General features: G+C 32.7%; 4 protein-coding genes across 4 annotated transcripts; 1 reads left to right on the forward strand and 3 right to left on the reverse strand.

Annotated features, from left to right (window-relative positions):
- Nucleotides 1–1,044: 1,044 nt before the first annotated feature.
- On the forward strand, nt 1,045–1,881 carry LOC114724948 (agamous-like MADS-box protein AGL62). Its single transcript, XM_028911416.1, has one exon. It carries the CDS (start codon nt 1,045–1,047, stop codon nt 1,879–1,881), a length of 837 nt encoding a protein of 278 aa, XP_028767249.1.
- Nucleotides 1,882–4,834: 2,953 nt separating this feature from the next.
- Nucleotides 4,835–5,459, reverse strand: LOC114724950 (cysteine-rich repeat secretory protein 29-like). Its single transcript, XM_028911417.1, has 2 exons — nt 5,265–5,459; nt 4,835–5,179 (listed from the first exon to the last, which is right to left on the reverse strand). The coding sequence occupies exons 1-2, from the start codon at nt 5,457–5,459 to the stop codon at nt 4,835–4,837; spliced, it is 540 nt and encodes a 179-aa protein (XP_028767250.1).
- Nucleotides 5,460–9,241: 3,782 nt separating this feature from the next.
- Nucleotides 9,242–9,814, reverse strand: LOC114724951 (cysteine-rich receptor-like protein kinase 26). The gene has a single exon (XM_028911418.1). The coding sequence runs from the start codon at nt 9,812–9,814 to the stop codon at nt 9,242–9,244; it is 573 nt and encodes a 190-aa protein (XP_028767251.1).
- Nucleotides 9,815–12,148: 2,334 nt separating this feature from the next.
- LOC114724952 (cysteine-rich repeat secretory protein 38-like) lies at nt 12,149–12,901 on the reverse strand. The gene has a single exon (XM_028911419.1). It carries the CDS (start codon nt 12,899–12,901, stop codon nt 12,149–12,151), a length of 753 nt encoding a protein of 250 aa, XP_028767252.1.
- Nucleotides 12,902–20,910: the final 8,009 nt, after the last annotated feature.

Raw genomic sequence — 20,910 nt, forward strand, 5'->3', positions numbered from 1 at the left:
GTTAAACCTGTATATCCGCCATATTATCCCATTTTTAGTTAACCAAATTAAAGTATTTAATAAATAAAGAGCCGCAAAATGTTTTATTTGAAAATTGAAAATGGGAAAACGCAGTTTCAGTAAATTACGGTGTAGTAAAAATTTCACAAAAGAAATATTACAAAGATTAATTTTATAGGATTTGGTATCGATGCATAAAGTAAATTAGGATAAAAAGCTCCGCGTTTGTTTGTTGAAGAGAACATCTTGGATTACTCCAGTGTATCACTTATTAGTAAAAAAATATAGACTCATAATTTCACAGTTAACCATTAAACTTTTTTTTTTCCCATGGGAAAAAAGACCAGGTCAATATATTTCAGTGAATTCAGTGGAATTTTCATAGTTTTTTTTTCAAAGATAAGATTGAGTTATATAATATAACATACTTCTCTAGTCTTACTACAAAAAAGATTTTTTGTCCTATTTGTAACTTTATTGAATTTTTTAAATATAAATGTATTATTTTATTTGCTTATGTATTATTATATAGATTGTTATCTTCTTGAAAAGTGTCGGTATTAAATAGGAAAAAAAACCAAAAAATTAAATTTTAAAGAAGAATTAATGGAGTTTAAATTTTTTATTGGTTCTGATAAAATATATTAGAAGTGACTAATAAATAAAATCAGATGAGTAACTAAACAGGCTAATTATGGTCACCATTTCCAAACATTAAAGTTCCTACCATATTTAACATAAAATCACCCCCTAATTATAACATTGAATCCAATGCCATTATAGTCATTATCAGAGAGATTTTTTAAAAAATCTCAAACCCTGAAAAAATATGAATGTAACCAATATTTGTAATAATTATTCTGACACCTAATTAAGACAAATGGTTTGTCCCACAAAACCACTGTGTTGAACCCTTCCCAGAAGCCCTATAAATTGACCCCAGCTCCATCCCTTTCTGTGTACCATTCAAACACTGATTTTTCTCTTCAATTCCTTTATTCTATCTTTCTGTGTCACTTGTGAATTTGCAGTTTAATCTCGGCCATGTCGTCGTCGAGCTCAAATGCAGGTGGAAGGAGGAGTAAGGGTCGCCAGAAGATTGAGATAAAGAAGATGGAGAATGAAAGCAACCTGCAAGTGACCTTCTCGAAGCGACGAGCCGGCCTCTTCAAGAAGGCCAGTGAGCTTTGCACTCTCTGTGGGGTTGAGGTTGCCCTAATCGTCTTCTCTCCCGGCGACAAGGCTTTCTCGTTCGGCCATCCAAGTGTCGATGCTGTTTTGGACCGTTTCCTGAATGGTGGTGTGCCACCACAGCCTCCGTCAGCTTCCATGCAGATGATGGAGGCTCACCGGAGCGCTGCCGTCCAGGAACTTAACGATCAGCTCACTCGCCTCATGGAAGAGCTAGAGGTGGAGAAGAAGCACGGAGAAGAACTCAACAGGAAGTTGAAGGAGATGGAGACCAAGTTCTGGTATGCTCAACCGATTAATAGTCTCACCATGGATCAGCTAGGGAGCTACAAGGCGCGTCTGGAGGAGATGAAGAAGACAATGTGGGGCCGAGCTGATCGGGCTATGCTCCATGTTGCTTCAAATGCCAACAAACCTTCTCAGTTCTATGTGGGTAGCAGCTCTTCCGCGGGCTGCCGGCTGCCGCCGCCACCACCGCCAACGCAGAATATGGCAGCTCCACCTCCACCAGCCCAGGTGTTTCCTCCCCCTCTCGCGCAGCCATTCCTGCAGCAATCTCCGATAATGTTCGAAGGAAACATGATGATGTCGCCACCCCCGCCTTTGCCTCCGCCTCCTCCACCACCTGCTCCTCAAGGATTCCAGCAGTATCAGAACCTGGAAGAGAACAGCGGAGCAGGATACTGTTGATCTGTTGAGGTTGTCTCTCGCAGGAGAATGCCCTGTTTATGTCCAAACTTCAGTTGTTGGACTCTTTTCAGCCTTTGGGATTGGGTTATGTTTCATTGTCATGTCGTTTTTCTCGGTGTCTGCGTAGGTGCCGAACGTGGGTTCTAATGTTTCTTGTTTTCATGTGTCATTTCCTGTTTGTTTTGTGATAGTGCTTTTTAATAATTATAATAACAATGATAAAGGGCTTTCTCTTATTCCTGTGTGAGCATACCTCTTCAAAATTCGGATGGTAAAGTTCAACTAATGAATATAATGAAGGTATTGATTCAATTGATCTTCGAGAAAAACTGTTAATTAGATGAACAATAATTCAGACACTAGAGAATATAATCTTACGAACTCAGCATCGATCGATATGCGTACTGGAACAAGCTTTCTTCATAGTTAATCACATCAAGAGTTGGAATTTTCCAATTTTTTTCTCAGAAATGATAAATTAAGCTTTATAATAAGTAGATTTCACATATTGAGGAACGAGAATAGTGTCAGTATCCAGAGAAGAAGATGGAATTGTACTATGGAATGAATGTGATTTTTCATTATATTCATGGTTTGGTCAACACCAAGACTAAACTAGACCACACTCTTCTGATTGTACCAATGAAAAGGAGCAAAGCAAAGAGAACAAACGAGTCCTGAGAGAATCTCATGTTCGTTGCAATGGAGAAATTTACTAAGAGCAATGATATAATAACAGTTCTTATGAGTGTGACAGAGCTTATAATGAATTAATTAGGTTCAGATCCCACGTAACATATAATTTACTGAATCTACATGCAAATAAATGAAATGTGGGCCCATGTACAGCCTTTCATTTTCCTGAATATTACAATACTGTCACAGAGAATCCAAGTTAATGAGAGACATAATTATGCCTGAAAGTCAAAATTGAAAAGTCTAATTTCACATTTAACATGCTTCATTTTTCTCAACAATCCCTATGTTTGTTGCAATTCAAAATTGAAGTCAAACTTGTAACCGGCATTGATTTTTGTGGATGTAATATGCAGAATCATGATTTTTCAAATTTTAGAGAGAATGAATCCTGAATGATTTGTTCTTACAAAAATGCAGGTATTTTTGACACCCCATTGTTGTATTTAATTTGCTGATAAATCCATGGACAAGGAAATTTTGCGCACCAAATTTTGTTTTTTTGGAAGAATGATTACAACTAAATTATGAATCTTCATTTTTCAACCAAGTAGAATTAAGCATCGTATATATATAATCTAATTGAGGGGTTGTTTTGCTATGTGTAGAATGTGGCAGAATATTAATAAAATTTAGACGTGTCGTCTTTTCTTAAGGGAGGCACCTTTAATTTTCGTATCCACCGAGAGGTTCAAATGAGAAGGTAAAAGATAGGAACATACAAATAGTTAACACATTAAAATAGGTGTGTAATCATCAACATATTAATTTATAAGGAAAATATGTGTAAAAGTCAAATTATGTACAGAAGAAAAGGAAGATAAAATCACTTAAAAGATAGAAAGGAAATTGAGAGACAATTCGTATATATTATATTGAAATTTATTATGAGACTGGACACATACTATTCTCATTTCAGTTATATAACTTGATATTTTGAGTTGAGTGTATATATGTTATTGTGTCTGCTCATAAATAACAGGAATGGCATTTCATCTTTATTGTGATAATAAGAATCATGCTCAAATTGATTTTAGATTGTTCAAAGTAAATTTATTTTAAATTTTATATCTAAAATATTTTTTTATTTTGTATAAGCATAAAATTAAAATAAAATTATAATTTTTAAAAATTACATAATATAAATTTTAAATATGGACTATCCAATTTTTATTTGACTGTGCACATGTCATCATAATAACGAGCACATAGGAGGCTATGCTAATTTAATCAATAAATTTGAGCCTTAAGATATATTGCTACATTAAATATTCGTCTGGAAAACTTTATCGTCATTGTGGTTCTTCCTACTACAGCTTAGGTTGGTCGAAGGTTAATGTGACTAACAGATACCGGGTGGCTCTATAAAAAGGAAAAAGAGAAACACTTGATAGTTATAATCAGTTTAATAGAAGAAAAAATTAGTATAAAATATTTCACATATTCTGCTTTTCACTGTAAATATATGTTTATTTGAAGCTACTACGTCCGGTCTTTAATATAAGAGCTAATTGACTAATTTGAGTAGATTAAAAAAACTAGTTAAGTTAGTAATTTGTAATAAATAAGTGTTGTTTTTCTTAAAATATTCTTACTAATTAAGTGTATTGGCTAGAACTACCATTATTACAAGAACTCTCTTAGAAAAAAAAAGGATAAATATGAGAGACAAGGTGGATTAGCATCTTTTATTTATGATGAAAATAAAAGTTAAATGAGCTCTTATATGAAGGATCGGAGGTAGTATTTATTTCTGTCGAAAATCATAAATTTAATGCCGTATATAATTCCATATGTTTGTTCTTTGCATGGCGTTGTCTAATGTGAATCTACCGGTTTAATGTGTAACCGTGCTTTTTAACAAAAATAAGTAACATTTTTCTTCAAAATTTGAATGTTGAAGTTCAATAATACATGAATCTAGCGTGTCGGTTCGATAATCTTTGTAGAGATTATCGAATCCTAAGAATTATCAACCACAAAAATGCATAAATTTAAGAGATGACATATATGTAGTCGAAAAATTAAGCCATGAACAATTCAGGAAATTCCAACTCGGGATATATATATATATATATATATATATATATTTATATAGGTTAATACAATGTTTATCATCATTTGGTCTGTCTTCACGTAATTTCAAATGATAATTTTTAGTTGCTCGAAGAGTAAAATAATTCAGATTTTATTAGAACATATATAGGACCTACGTTTAGATGAAAAGAAAGTTCATGTATTAAAATATTTGATTAGTTCATATGTCGTCATAGAATTGGATCTTCTCAAATCGAAGATTACAGCTCAATTCGATAACCCTACCACCAACCTTGTTCAGACAACAAGCTCGGATTCGCAAGACAGCGTTCTGTAAGCAATCGTTGCAATCTTTCTGAGACAAATCAGGCATGCATTGAGCAAGACCATAAACAGTTTCGGACTTATCAGATGTTTCACTTCCCACAGCAACCTTATAATCATCCCTACCACCAGAAGCTTGGTTTCTTAACTTTTCCATTAGAACTTGTAGCGCTCTTGTGTAGCTCGCCGCGTCTTTTGCATCTTCTGGATTGTTAAAACTGTAGGAAAATGAAGGATCCAGCTATACTTGCTTTGCATTGGAATATCAGAATAGTGAAAGTGCACAAGTCATAGTATCCACATGCGTCCTTCTGAATTTTACATGCCTTTGGGAGATCGGTTGTGGCATTGTTGAAGCAACTCCAGCAAGTATCCGGCTCCACGTCAGCTTGGCACAGCCCTTGTAAGTAAACTGTATCAGGGCCTTCGCCGGCGGAGGAAGTATGATAGCCAAAGTCAAATTCTGTCTCGGAAGTGAAATTAGAAAGAAGGACATTGCGGTTGGTTTCATAGGCACTCATCTGCAAGGCTAGGGTTCCTACATATTTCTTCTATAAGTATAATGGCCATTGGGAGGAAGCGGACCGGAGAGAATAAGGTGAGGAAGCAAAGAAAGCAAAAGAAACGAAGAAATATCAGAGGTACTCATCGTGCATTAATGGAATAATGGAATGAAATGTGATCCATGAGACAACATATTTATACTACAGAATCAACAAGAAGTCTAAGAAAAGATGCGAATAATTAGTATAGGATTACCAGTCCTGCACATACCTAAATTATGATCAGCTTATTAATTATTAACTCTAGCATTTTGTTCCAATCATGTTCTCGATTAGATGTGGCACTTCTCATATTATAAATAATTAATGTCCATTCCGTACATTCCACAATGTCCATTCACTAAATTCTTTTAGGGGGTGTTTGGCAAAACCAAAACCTAGGTTTCAGAATCACTTTTCCGCAAAACGAGGTAACCTCCTCCACATATTTACTTCGTAATTCGTAAAAGTACTTCTGAAACCATGGTTTGGTTTCTATCCAAACACCCCCTTATACTCATAGCATATTCCATCACGAATTAATTTCAGAGCTCATCGCAATAACTACCATAATACTCATCACTGTGACGACATTTTTGGTTGCGTCCAGTCATTAATAACTTGATTATTTTTAGATAATAGTAGATAGAAACAATGCTTGTAAGGAGTCCTATTGAAACCAAGAAACATAGACCTACCTGCCTCCACACCCTCAAATACAATTTTAACAGTTTCGATTTAAATTTTTTAAATGAAAATCATCATTTTTAAAAACTTATAATTAAGAAACAATTTTTATTTCTGATTCTGAACATATCAAAATATCAGACTATTAAAAATGTAATATATATGTATAATATCTGGTTTTTTCAATTTTTATATGGAAATCTAAATTCCATTCTGTTCTATTTATTTTATGTCCATTTCTTTTGAATTTTACATATGAATGGGGTATTGAAAGAGTGTTTATATTTAGGAAGATTTGATGCTCATCACTCAAACTGAATCACATCCATTAATTAATGTCCTTCGTTCACTACATTCCAGAATGGAACTCAAGTGCCCCCATACGTTGTGGTGGGGTTCTCTGTTCTCATATTACACACAGGCACTCAATAAACACAATTTATTAGACTTGACCTTAGCTAGCTTATTCTTCCTGCTTAGTTTTTGGGTCAATAAGGACATTATATTTCAGGTTTTCAGAAAACAAGATTGGTATATTTTATGCAAAATTTAGAAGTTTAAATGTTAAAGTCAGACATCAAGTAAATGAAGATCTTAGGGAGACACAAGTCTTGCAAGCCACACGTGAGCAAAACTTCAAGGACTTGAACATAATATAGCACCGTTTGGGTGACACCCCAAACCATGGTTTGGGGACCCAAACCATGGTTTGGGTGATAAGTCACCCAAACACCACCCCATTTTGCCCAAACCATGGTTTTGGGCCCAAACCATGGTTTTGGCTCCAAAACCATGGTTTTGGAAAAAGCAAAATTTTTTTACTTTTGGAGAAAAAAGGGAGAGTGTGAGAGTCTATAGGATATGTATCTTGTTATTTTTTTTATAAACATATTTTTTTATAAACATATTTAATCTTATATTTTATAAATATATATACATATTAATTATTTATTAATTATATTATCTTATGTATTATTAATTATGTTAATAAAAAATATATTATTAACAATTTTATTCCTTCAAATTAAAATATATCATAAAATCTATTTTCTCTGTAATTATCATATTAACTTATGTCTTTTTTTTAGTAATTTGTATATATAAAAAGTGCTTCTGATAGCAACTATCCAAACACTCTCACTTCTCAAAATCACTTTTTCATAAAATTTATTCTTTCCAGAATCTATTTTTCTTAGAATCTATTCTCCAGAATCACTTTTTCAAACCACGGTTTGGTTTCATCCAAACACACCCTATTGAAATCGGAAGTAGTATTACACATCAATTCTTGCATTTTCTTTCAATAATTTTTGTTCATTCGATTGCAGGACTTGTCAATTATAACCCAACAATCGATGTCAATTCACAAAATTGTAGTACCTCCGCTTTTCAATATAAGAGCTAGTTTATGAATTTGAGTAGATTAAGAAAATTATTTAAGTTAGTTATTTATAATAAATAAGTGTTGTTTTTTCTAGGATATATTACTATTCAAATTTATTAGCTAAAACTACTATTATTATGAGGACTATCGTGAAAAAAAATAAATATGAAGGCAAAATAAATTAAGCTCTAATATTTAGGATTAAAATAAAAAACAAATGAGCTTTTATCAATAACAGTAGGTAATATTACACAATATCCATTAACTACATCCCATATTGGAATTTAAATGCCAACTAAGTTGCCGAGTCTCCATTATTCTCATATATTCCGAGCACTGTTTCTATTTATTTATTTTTTATTTGAACAAATTTATTATTGAGAGACATCTGAGAAAAATGGCCTCAGATAACTAAAGATGCGTAATCTACGCACAGAAAAAAATTGGATTTGAGCCTTTTCTTTACATTTTTTCTAATCCTAAAATGTAAGACCCATTTTATACAAAATGGGTCTTACATTTAGAATATTTTAGAAAATTAATTTGGCATATTTTAATTTCTAACAGATTTAGCAGTTTTACATAGATAAAAGTCAGACGTTAAGTAGATGAAGCCGCAATGGGGACTTGTTCAATTCCTACGTAATATATCGTACAGTACAAGTATTATTTGTTTATTTAATGAAAAAAGTATTTGTGTTTATTTCCCGCGTTTACTTCGCAATTATTACCCGGCAGATCATTGATGCCACAGAAAATAACATCCATTCATGGCTTAGCAGGTCTTTTTCTTTTTTGAGTGCTCTTGTTACGTTTTATTTCTTCAAACAAAAGTTAATTCTATAGTTTTTTCAATGTCGTTACGTATGTATTTTTTAAATTAAGTCCTGTGTTCATCATGAAGCTTGAATTATGATATATAGATGCATTGTAATTTCTCTACTTTTGGATAAAAATGGAATGGTATTCTAAAGGACATTATAACATCGAATGAGAAAATATTTATAATATTGATTTTTTACACACATTAAAATATCCTAATACTTATTGTCAATCACCAATTTTGTATTTTTCAAACAAAAATATTAATTTTAATAATATGTGTATAGACAAATTCACGCATACTCCTCTGTTCCAATATATTATATAAGCAACTTCTTTTTGCATATAGCGGATCCTAAATATAAGCAGCAGATTTTTTGTCTGAAATTTTACATATTCTTTACATTTTTCTCCATTAAATATATGTCTTTACACTACCTGTTACACATTCTCTCTTACTTACTGTCTTCATGAGTAAGAGTATATTTGAAAAATAAATTATATTTCTAACACATTAATCGTTTTTAACTAATTTTAATCAATATTTCGATTTATGTAATTTGGTTAGTTGTTGCTTATGAGAAAGTATTAGTTAGGAAGAGAGAGAAAGAGCGATAAATCTAAAGCATTCATATGTATTATTCAGACTTGCCATACACAAGTACTCTTTTTCAAACACACAAACCACTCTACTTATTTATACAGACTTCCACGACACTCCAAGCAACCTTACGTTTAGCATAATTTACTCCTAGTCCTTGATGGGTCACTTATTCCTAAACACATAAATAAGCCAAGTTCGTATAGAGATGCACCCATAAAAGGTAACTAATATATATTTTGACTCACATTTCCAAGAGATCAGAGTTTAAATATCATAATAGAATTGAACCGTCTCAAATCGAAGATTGCAGTCGAGTTTAATAACCCTACCACCAATCTTGTTCCTACAACAGACTGGGATCTCTGACATCGCGTCATCCAAGCAATCATTACACTCTTTCGTAGACAAATCTGGCGAGCACTGAACAAGACCATAAACATTTTCAGACTCATCAGCCACTTTGCCTCCCACAGCTACCTTAAAATCAGAGTCCCCAGAAGCTTGGCTTTTCAGTGTCTGCATTAGATCAGTAAGCGCACTTGTGAACTTTTCCTTGTCTTTTGCTTCTGCTGGGTTGTTGTAACTATGGCGAGGTTGTTTACCGTTCTTTATGACTCTTCGATTGCTGGCATAGTATAAAGTGCAGAAGTCATAGTATCCAAATGCTTCTTTCTGAATTGGACATAACGTTGGGAGACGAGTTTTGGCATCGTTGAGGCAATTCTGACAAGTTGTCTGATTCACATCTCCCCTGCACAGACCTCGTACTTGAACTATGTCGGGCTCTTGACCGTGCTGCAAATCGTAGAAGCCATCGTCAGCTGTGTTGGAAAGCATTGTCGAAAGAAGAGTATTGAGGTTGATTTGATAGGGACTGTTGTTTTGGTAGGTTCCTTCTCTGAAACACTTGTGATAAGGGAAGTCAGGCAGGCCGGAGAGAAACGTAAGGTGAACTAAGAACAAAACCAGAGCTAAAGAAATTACAGACGTTGTCATCATTGGAAGATAATGAAATGTGATGAGATGAGATGAGATGCCAGTAAACTACAGGTATTAGTTAAAAAAAAAAAAAAATCCTCAACTTGCTTATATAAGCCAACAAACTAATGAAAAATATTAGTTTAAGTGCTCATTGCATCACTGCAATAAAATCTAAAACATTCAAAATTAAACAATTCAAAATTAGTTTTGATGGTCTAGATTTAAAATTTTTAACTAGTAAATTTTAAATAAACAAATTATTTTTTTAAAAAAACTTACAGTTAAGATATTATATTTATTTTGGATTATACACCTATTAAAAGGAAAATATTTTTAAAAAAACAAAAATATCAAGTGTTAAATCTTGACTGTTCATATTAAATTTAAATGGTTGAGATTTGGTAAGTATTGGTACTAAAATAATTGTTGTGTGTGGTCCAGGTTTCTAGAAATACAAGTCATGCGCATTCTTATTATCAGTTGAGTACTCATTACCTCTTGCATTATTTTATTCGATACTGTAGTTAAATTGATGTACAGTTACTTATAGTGCGTATCATTATAAGCCAACTATATGTCCACTCACATTTCTACATTATTGGAATATAAATGGCCACTTCATTTGCGGGGCCTCCCTTATATTCCCATTATAGATGGAAACGTTTTACGTACGTCATCCGTGATGAGCAATGGAAAGGGCCTCTTCTTATTTTCATTTTTAACGTTGTTCTGTGAATATTATGAAAATTCCAGGAGTTACAAGTTGAAAGAAGAGTAAGTTGGACGGGCAAAGTATTGTTCGTCTGTGTGTAACATAGTAATACAGACAATACCTTTATATCCTAGAAGGGGAACGAAGTGCGCGACAAATGGAAGACAAGGTTAAATGTAAAAATTAAAAATTATTTAGCTATTTGTAAAAAAAATTGTATGGGTATACATGAAAACTTCCACTATTAACCAAATCTCTCAACTAAATCTTATATCTAAGATAGAACAGTGTACATGACACAAGTCAAGGAAAACATGGGATTAGATCTCGAAAAACAAGTATCAATTGCACGTGGTCAACTATATGTGTATGTGTGTGTGCCGCTCATTATGGTAAACCATACATTGCGTCTTTAATTTCTTCCACTAATTAATGTGTATCTTTTTTTTTTTTTGGGCCAATTCCACAAATATACACTATCATCCATGTTTGTTGTGACAAAATGCATGCGTGGAACAAAGTAGTGGAATATCACAGCCGTCTAGTGAATTAAACCAATAAGATACATCAATATCTTTTTACTCTGTGTTCAAGAAAATGTACCAAACAAGCTAGCCATGGCTTCAGAGATCCATTATGGGGAAGGTATCTCAGAAGTAACAAGATATATATCCAGTGAACGAGATATATACTACTAGCTCTATCCAAGCATCATCATGTGAACGAGAATATACTGTTTCAAGCATAAACAAATGTGGCCTCAGTTAATTACTCCTTAATATTATGCTGGCTAACTAGGTGTTGGCCTTGAAGTTGATATTCAAATGCTCAGAAGTTGTGCAACTTCTTACTATATAGGATGTCGAGTTTCTCTCAACATATCTCAATTTTTGCCGCCAGGTCACTATGATTAAAGGTTTATACTTCACAAGTTCCCTGGTTCATCTTCGTTGCATTTTGTAATTAGAATTATGTTGTATTAAATCTTGTTATATATTATTTTTTGTTGGCCACCAAAAAGAACTATTTCAATCAGAATTTCGCTCCTGTTATATGCTCTGCCAGGCTACCATTTGAAAAACATGCTTAGACTTCTCATATTCTCAGATGTATTAAGCTTGAAAGGCGAGTTTTTATTTGGTTTTCATCAAGAAAAATGCATATTATTTACCATATGCACCTTCTGCAAGTTATTATTTATTATTTTTCAGACCAACAACTGATGCAATTTCAGAAGTTGGAACAGTTAAGGGGAAATGCTGAGAGAATTATTAAACTTGACTTCTTTTGTGTGGTGAAAACTTCTGGAGTATAAACTTTGAGACACAGAGTTGAAGCTTTCTGATATTCATGCTTAAACAACTTTGCGACCAAGTCTATATACTTCTGACTATCACATGTTGGACCAAAAATCTAGCGAGGACAAAAGTCACACAAAACTAACACCTGAAAGCTCAAAAACTTACTGAAAAGGGTGATTAATCATCATAGAAGTGGACCCTCTCAAATCGAAGATTGCAACTGAATTTTATAACCCTACCACCAATCTTGTTCTCACAACAATCTGGGATTTTTGAGATAGCGTTCCCTAAGCAAGCGTCACAATCTCTCCTAGACAAATCCGGCGAACACTGAGCAAGACCATACACAGTAGTCTCAGACTCATCACCTATTATTTTGTATCCCGCATGGAACTTAAAAGTAGAGTCTCCAGAAGCAGCTTTGCTTTTCAGACTTCGCATCAGATCATTAAGCGCAATTGTGTAATGTTCTGCATCTTCTGCATCTTGTGGGTTGTTAAAATTGTGCGAAAAATCAGGAAACCGATATATCCCCAACAAGGAACGACTTGAGTATTGAAAAGTGCAGATGTCATAGTATCCAAAAGCATCCTTCTGATATGGACACAGCTTTGGAAGAAGGGTTTTGGCATCGTTGAGGCATTTCCGGCAAGAAAATGGCTCCTCATCACCTCGGCAAAGCCCTTGTGCGTGAACTTTATCAGGGCTTTGGCCGAAGGAAGAACTGTAGAAGCCATAGTCAATTACTGTGTCGAGAGTGAAATTAGAAAGAAGAGCATTGAGGTTGGCGTAATAGGCACTTGGCTTTATGTAGGTTTCTTTGCCAAGTGAACAATTGTAATAAACGAAGCTGGGCTGGGCAGTGGAGAGAATGATAAGATGATGAAAGAAGAAAACTAGAGCCAAAGAAATGATACAAGAGGTTGCCATGATTGGAATGGAATGTGATGAGGGATATGACTGTGTACTTAATTTAGCAACGATAATAACATCAACTTGTTTATGTAGTAGACAAGTCAACAAGTCAATGGAAAAGATACAAATTTTAAGGTCAGATCAATAGTCACTAACTCTTGCATTATTTTTTTTTTTTCAATAATGTTGTTGATTTGACGTACAGCACATATCATTATGAGCCACTCAACTCAAGAATTTCCATGGTGGGATTTATAAAGGGAGCACATTCCACATATTGATTGCTGATTTTAATATAGACTATCTAGACTAATTTTGAATGGTCCAAATCAAACAAGTTTTTGTTTTAATAGATATATAATTTAAAATAAAGGTTAATGTTATTTTTAGTTCTTGAAATTTAACCTCATTTTAGTTTTGATTCCTAAAATTCAAAACAATTTAGTTTTGGCTGTTGAAACCTTGTTACGAAAGCCAAATCATTAAGTGGACCAAACTGAAGTCAAATCTCAAGGACCACGATTATTAATTTTAAATTTGGGAAACCAGATCAAATTTCTAATACTAAAAATGGTATTAATACTTTAAAATAAATATAATGTTATATCTGACACTTTTTAAAAAAACTATGTTATTAAAAAATGACAGATTAGATTTTTAAATTTAAATTATTTAGATTAAATTTTAAATAATTTAGATTTCATTATAACAATGACCACCCGCACTAATTGTCATTGTAATGGGAGGCCATCAGAAACCATTAATTAAAGCCCACTAGCAGGGTTTCCATATACCCATTATAGACTGCGACATTTTTCGTCATCCGTGATGCACAACGCAAAAAAAAGACCCAAGGGTTCCATTTTTGACGTCTGATATCCGATCATAAGTAGCACTGAAGCCCCCCCCCCCCCCAAAAAAAAAAATTTAAAAGCAACTAATAATATTATGAAATTTTTTAATAGTTACATAACTTTTCCTTACATTTGGTCACCCACTCGGACCATTCCCCCTTTTGAGCAAGAGGAAGCTGTGGATGATGAAAGGAGATAATTTTTCTTTTGATTTCCTCTTTGTACATAGATTTTCTGGTAGCAATATATTGATACAGTTTTCATTAAAAAATGATCTTTTTAATAAACTCATCGAACTTTGTGTTCTCTATCTAAATTATTTAAGTTAGGGATAAACTCAAAAAATATTATCAGTTTAAGATAGATTTAATGTTTTAACAGTCATTCCTTAGTAGTATTGAGAATTAGTTAAAAATGCCATATAATAAATACTAGAGGGAGTATAAAATAATATATCTTGGACTTAATTTTTTAAGTTGTGCACATGCTGCTCATTATTTACCATATTTGCATAACTTTCTTCCATTAATTAATTAATCTATACCTTTCGTGGCTAGTTTGTGACCGTGTGGTTTTTTTAATAATAATAATAATAATAATAATAATAATAATAATAATAATAATATATTATTATTATTATTATTATTATTATATTATTATTATTATTATTATTATATTTCCCCTCCCCCTCAATTTATTGTTGCACATTTTCTTTATTCCTTTTGTGTATATTCGTCAAGATTCGAATGGTATTGTTCAATTAATGAATCGTGCTAATGTGTCGCCAACAAATTAATGAATATAATGCATTGGTTCAATTGATCTTTTTCATATAGATCATTGAAAAAGCTTACATAAAATATTTGAATAGGGTTTCTTTATACATTTATGGTAGGCTTCAAATACATTAAAAAAAGGGGAAGGGGAAATAAGTATTGTACACACAGATACACACACACACGTATTATTTTTTAGCCATTAAGCTCTTTACAATTTACAAAATAAAGGGAAACTAGGGGGGCGGAAATTTTCTTCATGGCGAATGCCCTTACACGGAAAATTATTTTGTTGAGTTTCTCTCCAAGAGAAAAGTTGATATTGGAATTTAATGAATTTAATGGTAACTTTTTTGAAAATTTTCAGAACAAAAAATTATCCTTAATAAATTCTTTTAATCAATGTAAAGTAGTCAGGTTGGAGTTATAATAAAGGGAAAGGGGGTATTAATATACTGTATAAAAACTTAATATCCCAAGCTATGAGTGGGGTGTTAAAGCCATTTATTGCTTTATGAGAGAAATACCTAAACTTATTTAGTTAAAGGATCTTAGGAATTAATTATAGCTTAAAGTCAACATTGTTATTTAATTTTCCATTCAATTCAAGATTTTTTTTATCCATATCACATTATTTTTTGGAATCAAATCAAACCACACGGCTAAACTATCACCCGAAGAGACAAGCAGCCCATTCCAACAATCGTTTTGAGTTTAATGAGGTTGAGACGCTTTGAAGTGACTGTTGAGTTGAAAATCGATCAGAGTGATTTTTAAAGAAGTTTTAAACATCTGGTCCAATTTTAATATATTATTGTACGGAGAATCCTTTTGTACAATTCAATTCAAGTGATGAAAAATTTAACTGAAATAGCAATATTGATCAAAACCAAGAAAGTATAAGTGGTTTACTGGTTTTATTTTAAGTTTTCCGAAATGTTTGTCAGTTTGAAACCTGGGTTTGTCACGCTTATTGAGAAGTTTATTACAAAATATCATGAGAGACATTGAATTAATGTACTACCTCTGATGTTGATATAAAAGTTTGTTTATTAATTTGAGTAAATTAAAAAAACTAGTTAAATTAGTTATTTGTAACAAATAGATATTATATTTCCTAAAATATCCTTGCTAATCAAGTATATTGGCTATAACTACAATTATTACAAGAACTGTCTTAGAAAAAAAATGGATAAATATGAGAGACAAAGTGGATTAGGTCTTATGTTTATAACTAAAATAAAAATCAAATGAGCTCTTATATTAAAAACCAGAGGTAATATAATATTATTTTTTATTATTATAAGAAATATATTATTTTATTTTCTCATAAAATATATGGATATATGGAGTCAAGCGAAGCATCCAGTAGGATAAAATAGAAAGATAGAGATGAATTATTCTGACAAGCCGTTGGAATTTCTGGGGAAAAATGTGACACTGTTTTGACGTAGAAATGGCAAAAAGCTCTGAGAGAATCTTCAAAGAGAACAGGTCCTGAATCACTTTATCCTTGTTTTTATCTGTTTTCTTTTTTATTCAATTTTTAAAATAGTTTTATAAAAAATTTTTTTGAATGCATTTGAAAAAGAATATGTTTCAATAATTGTTCTAAAATATTTACATTTAAACAAATAAAAACTTGTTTGGAATAATTGTTTCAAAATCAACTTGCAGAACTCACTACAAGAAAACAGTTAATTAGCGACGAAATTTGCGATGGAAACAAATTATGTATATCATTAATGATGACATGATTTCCAATGGAATTTTCAACAGAATAACAAATTGGTGTTAATAATGATATCATCATCATTCATGTCATCATTATGTATATACTGAAAATAGAAAGACAATTTCTTATAAAACTTATTTGTATTTTGTTAAAATAAATTCCTCTTGATTATTAATAATAATTAAAAAATATAATAAGAATATTAATAACTTTCTTATACAAACTGATATAAGAAAGAAATAATTTTATTATATGTAAAATATATTGAAATATATAATATATGATAGAAATTCAAAACGATTTAATAAATTTATATGAATGCAAATTAATATTGAAATGAATTTTGAATTTCAATCATTAAACAATAAAATTTAATCACGATATAATTAATACCCATGATATGGATTGATTTTGATCTTCAATCAAAAACAAATGATATATACAAAGAATTTTAAGAAAATAAATTACATAGGATATATATATATATATATATATAAGTAAGAGAATACTGTTTATCATAATCTATTCAAATTATTTAATTTTTTTATATAGAATAATTTATTAGATTTTATTATAGTAGTTATTTTTTGAATAACAAGATCTTTGGACTAATTGTGAATGATTTTCTTGAAATATAGTATAAAACAAATATAGATAATATGATATAATATAATATAATACATATATCATTAAAGTGTATATCTTATCAATGTTAATTAAAAAATAAATTTAAAAAATATTTATAAAAAAATTATTTATGATTTAAAATTCAAAATTAGTGTAGTTAGAAATTAAAAGTATATTAAAAATATTTTTTTTAAAAAATAAAACATTATAAAACAAATATTTACAAATTATTTTTTCATTAAAATAGTTATGATTAAAATTATCATATAGTATAGTTTTAGTTTTTAATAATATATATGTATATATAATTGTTTGTGTAAAATAATATTATATATATATATATTGAATTTTACATAATAAGTTAACAAGCTTATTGCAGTTCAACTGGTAAAGCCGTATGCGTGTATGGAGTAGGTCTTAGGTTCGAGCCATGGAGAAATCACTTTGAGGAGGGAATTATGTGGTGTCGACACGTGGCAAGCAAAAGTGACATGTGACATGGCAGTAGGGGCAAGGTGGCAGCACACATGGCAGGTGGAGGTAAGGTGACAACACACATGGCAGGTAGAGGTGAGGTGCAACACACGTAACAGGTAGAAATGAGGTGGCAGTGACACATGGAGGTGATCCCTAGTGCTGTCAAGAATTAGCAACGAGAAATTTCTGTTACTAATCCATCACTAATTAGCAACGAAATTTCAATTCCGTCGTTAATCAATTAGCGATAAAGGAATTAGTGATGGAACAAATTCCATCGCTAATCCGTCGATAAATTCCATCATTTTTTTTTTTCGTAGTGACTGATAGCAGGTAGGGGACAGAGTAAAGACTATAACAATAATGGATGAATGGAGAGTTGGATAATTGAGAAACAGTATAAATAAATATGAAAAACAAAGTAAGAAACATAACTCCAAATGGGAAAAAAAGTAGAAAAAGATAAAAAAAATAGAAAATAATAAAATATGTAAAAATTGCTTCGAGTTTTTTTATAAACACTTAATTAAAAATTAATAACTAAACAATTTTTTTATTTTTTGTTTTTAAAAACTTAAAGTTGGTCCCAAAACAAGAAAATAAACAGGCCTTTGTTTTTTTTTTTTTTTATCAAAAGGCCTTACACACACTATGATTTTCATACAGCTTCGCAACCGATTTAGATCTTGTTTGGCATAACATTTAAAATCACTTATAAAAACATTTTATGTAAATTGAGATAAAACTCCTTCTATATACTTATCTCATATTCTGTAAATGGATATAGATGACCTAGAGCTTATATATAGCTTGTCTTCTTTTGAAACGGATATATATGAAGCCAAAAGCAAATACTCATAAAGGTAAAGATGAATGAAAAAAATTAAAATACAATATCGTATATTTTTAGAAGTCTTCAAGTTGATTTAAGGGGAAAAAATTATGATATATGGTGCATTAATGTAGAAATGGAAAGTGGTAGGTGAACTAATTCGAATTTATGGGGTAAAGAGGATGAATCACGGTAATTCGTTTGATGAAATTAAAAGCTAAGGATTTTCTTACCAAGCTTGTCTCTTGCTTTTATAGGTTGCTAATTAATACAAAGGAAATGATCCTTTATCCTTGTCATTTATTTGTTGGAATTAAAATATGCATATATTTTTCACTAATGTAGCCCGCACTTGCATTGGCTGCCAATTAACTTGGTGGAATCATCAGAAATCAAAGGAACACACGGAGCAACATCTATCCACCTTTATCAAACTCCACCACCTCATTCCCAACAGATAGAAGTTAATCATAAATGCCCAGATTAAATCCTTATTCATACTATGAGAATGTTTTACTTATTTAATATGTATTATACCTTATGTAAATAAAGTCAACACAATAATAAATGAAGGATAAAATTGTATATCCATAGAAATTTTTTTAATATTTTATAAATAGGATTAAAAAATATCTTTTCTCTGCCTTATAAATTTGACTAGAGGAGTAGAAATTAATCAAGGATACCAAAATTCTCATCCATTCTATGAGAGTGTTTTACTAGGTAATTATCATGACTATTATCTATGTTTCAATAAGACCTATCAATCCCTATAAACAATTAGTCTGTTGGATTTGTAAAGTAAGTCAAATTAAATATCCTCATTAAGGATTTTCCATATACGCACACTATAATTTTCATGCCTTCGCAATCAATTTACGTCCTCGTCATAGAATTCGAGCCGTTGGATGCAATCAACGGCTCGGAACAGGGGCATTAGAGGTTGCAGTAGACACCCCTCGCCTTGCTTTTAATATCTAGCTAGAAACAACTCACTGCAATGTAAAAACTCCTAGAAAACAAAACAACTTACAACAGTAAGCAAAACAGTGTGCATACACAGCAGAAATATTAATAAAAGTAACTAACTAAAAAATCGGGCACAAATACCACAATCAAGGCATTAACAATGGATTAATGCTCTGCTTTTCTGCATGGCGAACACGTTTACACGAAGAATCCTTTGCCATTATGTCACTCTGAAAAAGTACCTTTGTAACCGTATAACATGTTATTTCTATGGCTCCTTGTATTCTTTATAAGCCATCCCATCATCCCAATCTTCTATGTGCCTTCTCAAAATAGCTCTTCAATTAATCATATCTGAGTTTTCTTCTTTTTATGGTTCAATCTTAACAATGGCAGACCCAATTCCACCGAAGAAGACGAAGGGGCAGCAAAAGATCGAAGTCAAAGCGATGGAAGACGCTAAAAAGCGCAGTGTCACCTTCACAAAACGTAGAGCTGGCCTTTTTAAGAAGGCAGACCAGCTCTGTGCTCTCATCGGAGCCTGGCTCTCATGGTGATCTCTCCGGGAGGCAAGCCGTTCACGTTCGGCAGCCCCGACGTCGACGTCGTGATAGCGAGGTACAAGAGCCAAGTGCCACAGTCGCCGACGGTGGATCAACAGAAAGCTGAGCTTAAGGAAATCATGGAACAGTTGGCGTACGAGGATAAGCGAGCAGAGGAACTGAAGCAAAGAAGCAGAGAAATGCACAACAAAACGTGGATGGCTGCGCCATGTCAAACTCATTCTAAGGCTCAGCAAAAGATCATGAAGGAGCGACTAACGCAGTTGTGTAAAATATTCTCTCAACCTCCAGGCTTCCATAACTTTCTTGGGCTGTTCTCCGAATCGCCTCCGGATTCGACCTTTGAGTTCCCAACTTGTTCTCTTACTGCGTTATTGACTCAGAATCCGGAGCTCCAAGAAAGTCTGAGGCTTTCATTTCGGCTCAGTGGAAATCAGAATTTTGGAGGTAACGTGATACCTACACCGCCTCGTAACTTCTACACCGGTGAATCGTCATCGTCTGCGATGGCGGCAGTGACTCAGAATCATATCTTTGAGAATAATATGATGATGAACAATCATGACAACTTCTCCACGGAAGAATCGTCGCCAATGGTGCCGGCGGGGACTCAGAATCATATGTTTGATAATAGCATGCTACTTACACCCCCTGGTAACTTTTACCCAGGCAAATCGTCATCGTCGGCGCCGGCGGGCGCTCAAAATCATATGCTTAACGACAACATGATGCTGAACAATGATGACAACTTCTACACAGGCGAATCATCGTTAGTGGTGCCGGCAGGGACTCAGAATCATATGGCTGATTACAACATGATACTGAGCAGCCATGCCAACTTCTTCACAGGTGAATCGTCATCAATGGTGCCGGCGGAGACTCAGAGTCATATGTTTGAGGGTAGCATGATACTGAACAGCCACGGCAACTTCTCCACAGGCGAATCGTCGTCAATGGTGCTGGCAGAGACTCAGAATGATATGTTTGAGGGTAGCAAGATACAGAACAGCCATGACAACTTCTTCGCAGATGAATCTTCGTCAATGCTGCCGGCGGGGACTCAACAGAGTCATATGTTCGGGGATAATATGATGCTGAACAACAGTGACAACTTCAACACATGCGTATCCTCGTCAATGGCATCAGAAAATCAGAGCATAATGTTTGATGATGACATGATGTTGGCAGTTT

Source organism: Neltuma alba, unplaced genomic scaffold (assembly GCF_004799145.2).
Source record: "Neltuma alba isolate B1F8T4 unplaced genomic scaffold, ASM479914v2 tig00012206_pilon, whole genome shotgun sequence".
Classification (NCBI taxonomy): domain Eukaryota; kingdom Viridiplantae; phylum Streptophyta; class Magnoliopsida; order Fabales; family Fabaceae; genus Neltuma; species Neltuma alba.